This window comes from Carassius auratus, chromosome 8 (assembly GCF_003368295.1).
Source record: "Carassius auratus strain Wakin chromosome 8, ASM336829v1, whole genome shotgun sequence".
Lineage (NCBI taxonomy): Eukaryota > Metazoa > Chordata > Actinopteri > Cypriniformes > Cyprinidae > Carassius > Carassius auratus.
This window is the reverse complement of record NC_039250.1, coordinates 4,023,499-4,037,674: the sequence shown is the minus strand read 5'-3', so window position 1 is coordinate 4,037,674 and position 14,176 is coordinate 4,023,499. Positions and strand designations below refer to the sequence as shown.

At 34.8% G+C, this 14,176-nt stretch overlaps 1 protein-coding gene across 1 annotated transcript in view; it reads left to right on the top strand.

The window, feature by feature from the left end:
- LOC113107007 (metabotropic glutamate receptor 6-like) overlaps positions 1-14,176 on the top strand; it is a 51,550-nt gene that overhangs the window by 2,004 nt on the left and 35,370 nt on the right. The window contains exon 2 of the mRNA XM_026269126.1: positions 6,656-7,261. Coding sequence (XP_026124911.1) covers positions 6,704-7,261 — 558 coding nt within the window. The 5' untranslated portion in view covers positions 6,656-6,703. The remainder of the gene's footprint in view (positions 1-6,655; positions 7,262-14,176) is intronic.

The following is a 14,176-nucleotide window of genomic DNA, read 5'->3' as shown; positions in this document are numbered from 1 at the left end:
CAGGTGAGTTGGCTGGCCAATCAAGCACAGTAATATCAGGGTCAGCAAACCAGTTAGAAGTGGTTTTGGCACTGTGGGCAGGTGTTGAAGTCTTGCTGCAAAATGTAATCAGCATTTCAATAAAGCTTGTCAGCAGATGAATGCATAAAGTGCTTGATCTATTGCTGAATTAACTTTGGACTTGATAAAACACAATGGACCAACACCAGCAGATCTCACGGCACCCAAATCATCACTGACTTCAGAAACTTCACTCTGGACTTCAAGCAACTTGGATTCTGTGCATCTCTAGCCTTCTTCCAGACTCCAGACCCTGATTTCCAAATGAAATGCTAAATTTACTTTCATCTGAAAAGGGGACTGTGGACCACTGAGCAACGGTCCAGTTCTTTTTCTCCTTACCCCAGGTGAAATGCTTCTGAAGTTTTTTCTGGTTCAGTAGTGGCTTGGTTCTCGGAATGTGACAGCTGTAGCCCTTTTCCTGAAAACGTCTGAGTGTGTTGACTCTTGATGCGGAGACTCCGGCTTCAGTCCACTCCTTGTGAAGCTCTCCCAAGTTCTTGAGTCTGCTTTTCCTGACAATCTTCCCAAAGGCTGTTGTCATCCCTGTTGCTTGTATACCTTTTCCTACAACACTTTTTCCTTCCAGTCAAATTTCTATGAAAATATTTTGATACAGCACTCTGTGAACCATCAGCCATTTCAGCAATGACCTTCTGTGAACTTTTCCATGACATTCTCATTTATTTAGATGCACCTGTAAAGCCTTAATTCCACTTTGGAAAATGGGCGTATTCCCCCTTTAGGTGACTGTTATCATTTTTTGACATATTTTTAAACTACAATCACCCAACCTAAATGTTTTGTCACCCAGTGTATTTGTTATTTTTGAATTTATAAAGTTGTTAATTCATATTTATATTGTGGGGAAGATGCTTAAAAAGAACTTTGATTTCAAACTCTGAATTGAATTCATTTGAACTAAAAAGACAAGTAAACAGTCATTAAAGGGGGGGGTGAAATGCTCGTTTTCACTCAATCTCCTGTTAATCTTGAGTACCTATAGAGTAGTACTGCATCCTTCATAACTCCAAAAAGTCTTTAGTTTTATTATATTTATAAGAGAAAGATCTGTACCGATTTTTCCTGGAAAAACACGACCGGCTGGAGGCGTGACATGTGGGCGGAGCTAAAGAATCACGAGCGCCAGTAGGCTTTTGAGTTGAGAGGGTTTGGAAGCTGTGACATTACCGTGAGGGAAAAACCATCATCCAAAACAAACCATGGCTAACAGTCAGATTCAGCTTATATTTAGGATCCAGAATCAGATCCAGAGGCTGAAATTTAACAAGAGCGGCATCAGCAACGACGTCTCTATGTGGTATGTACTGAAACTGTATATATTTGCTTAGCGGTTTTGGAAAATGACTAAGTTCCACTTTGTTGTCTTTTTTTTTTTTTTAAGCTGTACATGTGGAAAGTGCAGTTTGATGACAACATCGCATCGCATGAAATAGCATTTCACCCCCCCCCTTTAATAAAATAAGAATAGATAAATGATGAGAAATAACACAAACATATACATTAAATAAAAATAAAAAAATAATAAAAAAATTACATTAACAAGATGCAACTACAATTAACTGTGCTTTTAGTTTTTCCGGTAGGTATAACAGTAATATTCAGGTTCAGAAATAGCACAGAAACTTTTGTATGCAACTAATATTATATAAAACAAATTTTGTATGGATTTGGCTGTTTACACAAAATAAGGCGCAACACAACTTAATTATGTAGTCGCATAAGTAACCTGCCCAATCTGACAACACTGTTCCTGTCTGGTTTGTTTGTTGGACAAAAAGGCAGATTCAGCATTATGATTGATCAGATCACCTGTCAATCAAACTCCTGGAAAAGGGGGCTTGAGAAAATATATGGACTGAGTAAAGGACTAAGTGTTTGAAATTGATAATGTGAGTTCACCAAAAAAAATTATGCCGAAGTCAGTGAGTTTTTTGAATGGGCTTTTGGTTCAATGCCTTGGTTGCTGTTGAATACAAGCGCAAGATATTTTCACATTTTATTCTAAGATAAAAACATCAAAAATACCCCCATATGATTAAGAAATAAAATGATTTTAGAATTTTAGAAAGTCATATGATCATGTGTTCGTTTAAAGCCTATGTTTATCTCCATCATTTATAAATGTTGTGTTCATTTGTGAAGATTAAACGTGTAAGAAGTATATATCCTGCAATAATCCAAAAGCCAATGGAAATTGCATTATGTCTAGGGGAAACAGGGTGATTGTAACGCGTGTAGGCTTACAAAAATATACCTTTACTTCGGCACTCTATATTTGAGTTTTTCAGAATGCTGACTAGGTAGCAAGAAATTCCCAAATATCGCACATCCTTATAAGATTGTTTTAGGAATTACATTTTTGTAACCAAAAAGCCGTGCATGTACAGTAGCATTGGTTGTTTGACATAGAGCATATTTCTTGTGATGGTGATCTCTTGTATGTGTCAGTGAATCCGGGACCATAGCTTAGTTGCCATTTTGTGATTTTGAAGGGATCTCTTTAAGGCTGCAGCACACCCTCGATGCACCCTTTTGCCTGATGCGGACTATTACCTGCCATTTTATGCACCATTACGTCACCAAAGTATGCAGTATTTCAGACTGGGCTGCGCATCTTTATTGTTCCCTGCACAATGCGGGATTTGCTGAATTTCTTCTGTCCATTATTTCCTGAACAAGAAGATGAATGAGGTTTCAAAATACTCCCTGTGTCCGTTACAACTATTATGGACAGTCTATTGCAAAGACCCTCAGCTTATTTCTGAACCGCTGACCTCATTGTTGCAGAATGGTCCATCTTAATCCAGGTACATTGACACCCTTTTTTGTGCTGGGTCACTTTGACTCTGTCTAGTCTATCATTTCGGAACGAGTTCCCTCAAACTTCTCTCTAACGGCTCCTAATGGATATCAGCTGCAAGATTTAGGTCTATTACCAAGGAAAAAATTCCCCCAATGATTTGTTGTATTATCCATTATTCCAACCCTTCATTTCTGAAGAGTGATCACATTATAAGTATGTCACGCTGGGAATGACCTCACCATTTGTCACCAGCCCAGACACCCGAATGGGCATTAATAGTTTCAGCTGATGAATTTTAAAAAGCATTAACTGAGACTCTGTTTGCAGACTATGAAATGAAATTGGGATTTTGGTTGAACACGATATAAAACTATATCATGTTTTTGGCAGAGGGATTAAAGAATTTGTGATAAGAAATTAAGATAAGATAAGAGGCCAATCTTTCTACTTTAAATCAAATCCGTAGAGTCATATAATACTTAAGTTAATTGCATATATTGAAGGAAATTATTGCAGTGAATGACAGAAATCCAGTATAATAGTCTGCAGACTGCTATTATTGACTGCATATTAGCTGTCTCTGATGTGCAAATGATTTAGAAAGTGCTTTCCTCTCCCTTTGAAATGCCTCATAAACATGCCGCTTTTTATCATTCACTTGGGGTGGGCTTTTTTCATCGGTGGCTTTTATAGCTTGTTTACAGGTTTGTTTGGGATCACCATTGGGATGTGTCCTGTGAAAACCATTTGCCCCTTCTGAATGCACAAAGGGATCTTGCGTTTACATTAATGCCACATTACCCTATGCGTTCACTGCACTGCAAGTGCCAACCGCACGCAGCACTTCACAAACAGTGATTACTGTGATTACATGATGCCACCATGGATTATTGAAACAGCCCATTATGTTTAACAGCTTCAAATGATGTTTTATCACCGTGAAAATGATATTTACCAGAGAGAGTGCAGGGAAGAGCTTGTCTCCTTCGATTATCATCTGACGTCGTGCCACTGCCACTTTAGTGCCAACCCAGAATCAGATTACTTCTCATGTGGAAATGAACCCACTTTCAAAACAATTAGTTTGCAATATTAAATGTGTCTTTTAATTTCAGAAATAGCAGTGGGGTGCTTTGGTACACTCAAGCACACACATCTCCAGATAATAAAGAACAAATTGTCGATGACAGTTAGGGAGACGATAGATATTCAATCTGATTTGTGTTAGCTGAATGAATTCAAAGGGAAACCCTTTGGCAGGCAGGCAGGCCTACAAGCTGGCGAAAAAGAGCATGTGAACGGTATAAGATTTGATTAGGCTACTCAAAGCAAATTCAATCTCCAGTTTCTACTGTAAATGCAATCAGGGCTCACAAGGAACGGGAACAGCAGCGTTCGATATCTGAAGTTGCTGCATAACACCTGACTGAGTAGATGTTGCAGTTTCGAAGCAACTGCAGCAAAAACAGATGCCGCCGCTACAGCTATGTGCTCTGGAGTGTGATGTAAAATTTTCATCAAAATGTAATGCCTCGCTACTAAGAGGTTCTGAAAGCTGTCAGACTCAGCTCCAATGATTTATCCTTCCACTCTCGTGCATAAACCATGGCTTGTGTTCGCAATGGGGTTCTTGTGTACTGTTGACGGCATTCTGCACAATATGTACTGCCTATTTTTTAAAACAGTATACAGTGTGTCATGAGAAACATTCACACAATAGCATTCTAAATTGTCAGATCTTTCGCTACACTGCATGTTCTATAACGTAAATGTAATATTATTACAGTTTGTATACAAAATTCAGTAATCAGTCCAGAGGGTGATGTATAACTCTGAAGGTCATATTAAGCTTTTTACCTTAATTCTTTTGCTACTAATCATATGGCTGTTATGGTTATATTTCATGTTTTTACTTTTGACCTAATAATGTTTTTCAAAAAGTAATGCATGGTTACCAATTATACAACAAAATATGTTCAAATAAGCCATATGTAAGAAAGCAAAGAGCAATTAAAGTTAATATTTCTCAACTTGTGTCATTTCCAGTCAAACTTTGCCAAATGATAATATTTAAGAAATAATATTATTTACTATTATATTTTTATTATGAAATATATTTTTAAAAATAATAAGAAAAAAAAATAAAAAATATATGTAGTTAGGATGCATACATTTCATAGCAGTGTTATTATAGTATCATTGAGTTACTGTTATTGTTTTCTATTAATTAAATATATTAATTAATATTTTGAATTGTATATATTTTCTGTTCTTCTTTTAATTTTTATTAATGCTTCAGTGTTGTTGTGTTTTCTATCTTTATAAACGTTTGTTTATTTTATGTCTATATATGTCAAAAATATATTTTCTTTATGTTTTATTTAAATTATTCTTTTAATGTTAATTTAATTGCAATGTTTTTTAGTTTTAGTTGAGTGTTTTATTTTTTATTTTATTTTAGTTAAACAACCCTGTTCAGAGAATCTATGAAACAAAATCATTAGAGACTTACATTTGTTGATTCAGGCAGATAACAAGCGTGTATGTCCACTGTTGAACACTGTATTTTCTGAAAGTCTACAGGGACAACATAGCTGAAAATAATCGAAGAAACTTCATCTTGACTTTCATGATGATTCATCATGTCTTTTTGTTCATGTACAGGTCTGTTTTGTTTTTCCCCAGTGCATTTCTCTTTGCATCTCTGAGTAACTGTATGATCATCCTATAGACTAGAGCTTTATTTCTATACGCTCACAACATTAAAGTTAACTTTTCTTGTATTGAAGTTTTAGTTACAGTCTCTCGCTTAGCTCAATTCCATCTTTTCTCTCTGCTTTCTAAACAAATTCAGTCTTTCATTGACCTTTGAACCCTTTGGAGAGCCATTCATTCCATAGCTGGTCTTACAATCGCTACGCATCAGAACAGTTGGGCTCCATTCCCCGGAGCTTCACCACATGCCAGACTATATCATTCTCCATTTACAGTCTGCATCTTTAAAGCACATTGTATCTAGTCTTGTTTATGATGTGTTATCCACTTTGCATGAATAGTTAGAGAGTGCTAGAAATTCAAATGACTTTTTTAGTGTTCCAATGCTTTTTCCATGTAACATTATTGTGGAATCATTGTCACGAGAGTGTTGTGAGTCTACTGAGTTCAGCATTACAAGAATAGAAGAATAGAAGAGTTAAAACTCAGAAGGTTTGCAAAAGTGACATTAAGAGTTTCAAGCTTCTGACATGTTGATTATTTACTGGCCCAAGTCAAAAGTACATGCTAAACTTCCATGCAAGAGTTTAAAAAGTAGAAATAGGGCTGAGTAAATTATTGAAATAAAACCAAAATCACAATAAAGAAATAAAAGTAAAAAATATAAATACTAGTTATTAAGACTGGATATTTAGAAATGAAGACTACATATTTGCATTTGTATTATAAATATATTTTTAATATATGCATTTTTTTGTACATTTTTATTAAAGTGCAATTTTATAATAGTAATATTTATTATTTTATTATTTTGTTAAATATATTATTTTATAAATATTTATATCCGTACTTAATGTTTTCATTTATAATAGAATTTTATTTAATTTAACATTTGTATTTAATATTATTATTATTAGATATTATTATTATAGTAAAATCTATATTGTGCAGCCTTACAAACAAAAAAAGAGAAAAAAGCATTTGAAATTGCAATCATAATTTCTCTAAAACTTAAATAATTGGCAATTAAATATTTCTGTTTATCTCTGACAGGTTCCTCAGATAGTGGATGAACACTTGCGTGTTTGATTGCTGGTCATTATGACATCACATCCTCCTCTGTTCTCATTGGACCATCAGGTCGGGATGTTCCGGGTTTTAAGCTGGAGCAGCTGTCACTCTACCACATGGCCACGCCTCCTGTGGATTCTGTGGGTGTGGCTAAACCCATGTTTGTCAGTTCACCAGCACTCGCACCCACATTCCATCAAAATCCCGGGGGACATCACCTTGGGGGGCCTTTTCCCTGTCCATGCCAGGGGTCATGCAGGAGTACCTTGTGGAGAAATAAAGAAGGAGAAAGGAATCCACCGGTTGGAGGCCATGCTGTACGCACTTGACCAGATCAACAGTGACCCAGAACTGCTGCCCAACATCACGCTAGGGGCCCGGATCCTCGATACGTGTTCCAGGGACACTTACGCCCTAGAGCAGTCTTTGACATTTGTCCAGGCCCTCATTCAGAAAGACACGTCTGACATCCGCTGCTCCAATGGCGAACAACCGATCATACGCAAGCCTGAGCGCGTGGTGGGTGTGATCGGGGCGTCAGGAAGCTCAGTGTCCATCATGGTGGCCAATGTCCTGCGGCTGTTTGAGGTGAGAACTCATCTTAGCACATGACAGTGAGTGAGTCTGTCCTATCTTTCTATCTGTGTGTCTGTCTATCGATCATTCTGTTGTTCTATTGTTTTGTCGTTACATTGTTTTGTGTATCATTCTATCTACTGTTCTGTTCTTCTATCTATAGTATCTTCTATGGTATAGTATACCATTCTATCATTGTACCTATATATTACTCTGTCTGTCAGTTTATCTGTCTACCGTTCTACCTATCATTCTATTGCTGTCTTTTGTTCTGTCATTCTCTCCGTCCATGAGGATGATTAAACATTATGATAATGAAAACATTAGGATGATAAAAAAAACCAATTAGATATAATTTGTCAAAATAGCTATATGAATTTCTTTGATTTTCAGTTCATCTTGTTCTTACTTACATGCAATCTTGAATGACAGTTCTGCATCTTGTTTGCTACCTCACTTCAAACTCAGGAATTGATCTGGAATGTAGAAGGAATTCTTAATTCGGTTCTGAATGACACAGCCTTCATATATATGTGTATTTTCTCCATCTTACAGTGCTTTAAACAAGCATGACATGTTCCTGGATCAACATCCTTGAACTATACTCTGGAATTCCTGGAACAACAACAAATCAGCTATTTTGTTTTACTATTTTAAAAAAGAAGTCTCTTATACTCAACAAAGCTGCATTTATTTGATAAAGTACAGTAAAAACTGAAATATTGTAAATATTATTACAATTTAAAATAAATGTTTTCTATGGTGCCCCGACGATGACATGGTCGGTTCACTTAGTTTTGTTGTGGCTACGATATAATAACGTGATATTATGTTGTGGCCTCGAGATGCTTTGTTGAGGGAATGACTTGTTTCTCTGGGGTCCACAAGTTTAATTTGTAAACGAACCTCCGTCACGCAGGTTCGTTTACACATTAAACTTGTGGACCCATAGCAACCCCAGGATTACCAGAGATTTATTCATTATTTTGAATTAAAAAAAGAAAATGTATTATTTTTTATAGAAATTCTTACATTATCAATGTAATGTATATGACCGGTTAATATGATGTTCCATCAAATTAATATCTTGTGGCCATGACATATTATCACGTTCCCATGAGCTATTATGTCATGGCCATGATAAAACTAAGTGAACCGACCATGGTATCTTAGGGGCACCATAGTTCTCTATTTGAATGTATTGTAAAATGTTATTTTAATGTCTTCAGTGTTACATTATCCTTCTAATATGCTGATTTGCTGCTCAAGAAACATTTATTATTAATATCAGTGTTGAAAACAGCTGTGCTGTTTCATATGTTTCTGTAAACTGTGATACACAACCATTTAAAAATTTGGAGTAAGATTAAAAAATAAGTAAATAAATATTCATTTGATCAGAAGTGATGGTAAAGGCATTTATAATGTTACAAATGTAGCAAAATGTTTATTTTAAATAAATGCTTTTCTTCTAAAGTTGCTTTCATTAAATAATAAAAATGATTTAAGTAATGGCTGCTGAAAATTTAGCTTTGCGATCACAGGAATAAATTATATTTTGAATATATTAATATAGTAATAATGTTTTAAATAGTTCAGTAAATGCAGAATTGGTGACTTCTTTCAAAAACATTAATAATCTTAATTATTGACCCCCAGTGTAGCTTTTAACCCCACCATGACCTTTCAGCCCTGTAACTAGATATTGCATATGCATGAGTTGTGACTCAGAGGGTCCAATTTGCTTGTCAGAAAAACTGGAGAGTACACTGTTGTTGGATCAAGCTCAATTTGGACAAAGATAAGAGAGCACATTTGTGTAATCAGTGTTTTTTTGTGTGTGTTTGCTACAACAAAAGCATGGAGAAACAACTACAGTGAGAACTGCTTGGCACAGACTAGGCTGTGATTGGGCATTATTGGCAACCGCAATCATTTATGATCAGAATTCTACCCACAGCAAATCACAAAACCCATGCACATTTTTCCTTTAAGCAAACAAAAGCAGAGGGAGCTTTAAACAAGTGTGAACAACTATGCATTATTTGTCCAGAAACTGTTCCAACTTTCTCCCAAGAGGATCATACTTGGTGGCTCTCTCATATATTGCAAAATTAGGCTCATCTGAGAACACATGGCATGGACACTCTGCCCGGGAACGAGGGAATCTCTGTGACGAATGGTGTGATTTGCTCCCCTAGTGTAAGCTTTTTTGCGAAGGCTATCTCGTTCCCTATATCCTCGGGTTCCACAGGACTCAAATCCCTTCCTACATGGTTCTTATGTTTGAAATGAGAAGAAGCCGACATATTGTTCTGAGAGCATGTCGAGAGTTTTTTCCTCTTTTGTAAGGTGAAATGTGGAAATTGATTTTATGAGAGTCGACCGAGTGACAGACTAATAAAGCTTTTTTTTTTTAGCTCTTCTCTAATGGAACAAGACAACAGAGTGGGAGCGTTTCTATATGCTGTCTATGCTTTGGTGTGTAATGGTTAAGAACCCAAGAGAAGATGTTTTTTATGTCATAATACAATTGAAACTCCCTTAACCCATCTGTGATGCATTATTGAGCTTTAAAGAGCCCTCACTTCATTTGCAAACAAAGGCTGTGATGATCGCCGATTGATCGGAATGGAATTGCTTTGACAAAGCAAAAATGTTCAAGAGAGACCCACGGGAAAGAAAGTCTGAGGTCTTTTTAATATCTCATTTGATTCTTTCATGAAGCAGTGGAGAGCAAATGGAGATTTCAGATTTGCTTTTGCTTAGTCTGCAATCAGAGATACGACCGGAAACCATTTCTCCAAATGATCTGAGCTGCTCTCTACATTCATTTTGCAGCGTTATACTCTTGATGTGCTTATAATGGACTCGCTTTGTCTATCTTTATTCCTCCAAAAGAATTTTGAAGTTGAGGAAGCATTTGGAGCAGTGTAGGGGACACAAACCTGTAATGTCAGATTAAAGCGATCGCATGAATGCTGAGGCCTCACGTGTTTATTTGTGGCTGATTAAAGAAAAAATACAGCTGTTTTGTTTCTGAATCCAGCATTTCCAGTTCACAGTTGTCATAGAAATGCTGTAATCTCATTAACAGGAACATTGCTAAACCCCTCAGTTGATTTCTGCCCTTGTCAAATGCATTTTACATGTTTTAGGTGATCCAATAAGCTGGTTATGACAAAGTATCAAAGGCATCTTTGAACATTAAAATATTTAACTGTTTATTAAACTATGATATATAAAAACCAATGAACACGAGAGTGCCTTCAAACCAGAAAAATCTCACTTAAACACATCAGGCAAAAAATGCTTTGCGCCATGATAACGGTGTAGTTATGGAATTGACTTATGATTTTTGGACACATTTTTCTTTCAGGAATGTGAAGGAACTGCAGGGGGTTTGTAAGTGAAAGAAAGGTAATAATTAATTATATTGAATGTAAAATATATAAATAAGACTGCATGAGTATAGCAATATATCTTGTGCATTTAGCAAATTAAATGCTACAAATGTACGTAAATAACTGTAGAGCCTGTAGCATTTCCTTATTTTAATTATCAAATTATATTTAATTTCACAATCATATTGTAATTAACAACAGTAATATATTCTTCATTTTTATAATTAAGTGTACTGTCATTTTTATAATTAGATAAAAATTGTTACTACCATCAATACTACTAATAATACTTATTATTATTATTATTATAACAGTAATATATTTGGTATATTAATTCCTATTATTATTTCTGCTACTACTATTAACTTGAGAGAACTGAAGACTTGGAAATGTGTTGATAAATTATTGAAATATTAACATAAAATCTCAGGGGGTATTTCAAGTAAACATATTACACCAAGGGGTTCTGCTGTCTTCAATATGAATACAGTATCATAGCCTCCTGAAACCCGAGAGATTGCCTGTTGTGCATTTTATAATTTTTCTTGCTATTTGGGATATGTAGGACCTAATAAGTATAATACCTAAAATTTGTTTTTGTACAGGAAGTAGTTTTCCCAGAAAAAAGATGTCCTCATGTGAGGACAGTGGGTCTATCATGATGTGAAATGCTGCAAAGCAGTTTCATTCACTTTGCAAGCACAGATGCACATTGCATGTCATGCATCGCACACAGGATTTTCCCAGTGCAGCCTTGTGCTCTGCATTCATGCATTTCATTTATAAAGTTATGTTATGTCCTCGGCAGAGGACATCGGGACTCAATTTCTAAAAAAAAAATGAAAAGACATGAATGAAAATGCATAGGCAAAAACAATAGATTTTTTTAAATCACCAATAAATTTTTAATGTTCAAGATTTTTTTTTTTTTTTTTACCAAACTTTGTATAAAGATGATTCTCAACTATGGTATAACAGAATAATTCAGTATAACATTTTTCTTTCTGCAAAATGTGTGTAAAATTACCATTAATGGGTTTTCTAATTATATACAATGTATCTATAAACTAAATCTAATTTGCATATAAATGTGTTTTTGGGGCAACATGTAATGAAAAAAGAAGTGTAATAATGTGAGTAATAATTGTCAAGATTTTCATAATAATATATAATATTTCATAGAATATTGAAATATAATTTCTTTCTCTATTCATTTGTTATGTCTCCAAAAATGCGTCATAAGCATGCGTTTAGTCCCGGTGTCCTCATCTGAGGACATGTATGAAATCAATGTCCTGTTTAGTAACAGAAAGTCATATTTTGATTTGAAACCCCATAACATATTTCTGAGATGTTGATTTATGACACAGAATTAAAAAATTAGACAGATTTAAATGATAACTACAATATATTATAGAAATATTATCATATTTCTATAAGAGTGTCATTAAATTAATTTCAGACATTTTGATGACCAAGGAGAGGGAGTGGTCATGTGAAACATCCAATCATTTGGTATCTCTGAAAAGCCCTGAATGTGCTCTGTACAGGACATCCAGATCTAAAACTGTGGCATGAACAGACTCAGAGAAATTCACAAAAATATAATGTCCTCATATGAGGCCACAGGGTCTCAAGAGGATAGTATATCAAAGTATTATTGTTTTACCATCTAATTCCATCAGTATACCATGGTATATATTGTAACACCAGTTCACTGTGTCTATATACAATTCAATTCCCAAACAGATTTCATAGAAATTCTAATTTCATTTGAAAAACACAAAAACCATGAAGTGCATTTCAATTTCACAGGAAGTTATCCCATTGTGCTGTTGTAAATGATAGAAAGGTGTTAGACAATAGGCTGTATCTGTGGGGACAGCTGTCTGTAGCCAACCCTCTAATTAAACACATGTGGAATAAAGTCTGAAACGAATGTGGAACAAAAGCAGTGGTACAGTGGATCTTCATTAACCGGACCTTTTTGCGTCTGGATGATGAGGGGCACAGCATCAGCGCGAGTGATTATTCCAGTTTACAGATTGCTCACTGAAGCGTGGACAAAGGTTGGACAGCCACCTCTTTCCATTTATCGTGTTTTTGTTGTTTAAATATGCTTGGGACAGTTTCAAACAGCCATTTAGCCCATGTTTTGCATACGAAAAGCCTGTTGTTTCGCTGATATTTTTACACAGTCGATCATTAAGATGTGTTTGATGTGTCGGAAACATCATGAAAATATCATGAGACAGACTGTGAGCACAATGCTGGGGTTCTGGAAATTTCTTTGATGTTTGTGACACCAAACACCTGTTGTTTGTGGAAGGTCTTTGTGTTTATTCGAGTCTTTGCGACAGGAATGAATCTGTGGATGTGTCCCAAATTGCATTTTTCTGCTATGCACTGAAAGTATGTTCTCCACTGATGATTGTAAAGCATATGATTTTTATTGCAACGGTGTGCTTACATACTCTCGCTATTTCTACATTATACAGTATACAATAGCACAGTGTGCACATTTTCTGCATAGATTACTGGAATGATCAATTTGGATCTTTGCACTGACAAACGCCAAGACATTTTATGACAGAAACTTGAATTAAATATGCAAAAAAATATATATATATATATGGAAGTAGATTTTTATATTTTATTTTTGAAAATTGTGCTCTTTGCACTAACAAACATCTTTTTTTATTTTTCTTTACATTAACTTGAATTAAGTTTGGAAAACAATGCAAAACTATAAATAATATATGCAAAACTTGTCATAATTTTTTCAGTGTCATGTTATTCTAAACCTGCAAACCCCATTGATTCACTGAATTGACAAAACACAGAAAACAAACAAACAAAAAACACTGAAACAATTTTCAAAATATCATATTTTGTGTTTTCCCAGAGAAAATTTTAAATGAAATAAAGTAAATAATGACAATTTTTATTTTTGGTGAAAAACCTTAAATGCTTCATATTAATTAAAAATGCTTAATTATGAAGTTTCTACATTTAAAGACTGTTTTGATAGTACAGAAACATGTGTTTTGTTTATATGTTGATTGGATAAAGTTGCATATTTAAATAAAATATGTATTGTTGACATATATGGTGCTAAATATATTACCATATAGCAAAATCATCATAAAGATGTCATATACATATATACAAATTTTACTATGGGGATTTTAGATATGTCATACATCTTAAACTTACATCTTAATCTAGCCAGAGAATGCATGTAGCTTAATATATGTAGAAGTTACATATTGCCTTATAGATAACATATGGCAATCTAACACTCTTTATTACTACAGTGCAGTTTATGTCATATATTACATTTGGCACCATTTTCTGCAGCTGAACAAATTAAAAATAGCACTGCCACAAACTCTTCTTTTCATGCAGGGGTTGCAATGGGTGTTAACCAAACAAAACATGCATCAATGCACACTTGGATATCCATCCAGGAACCTTTGGCACACTTTTCAATTAACCATAATTTGTGATGAACTAATTCTAA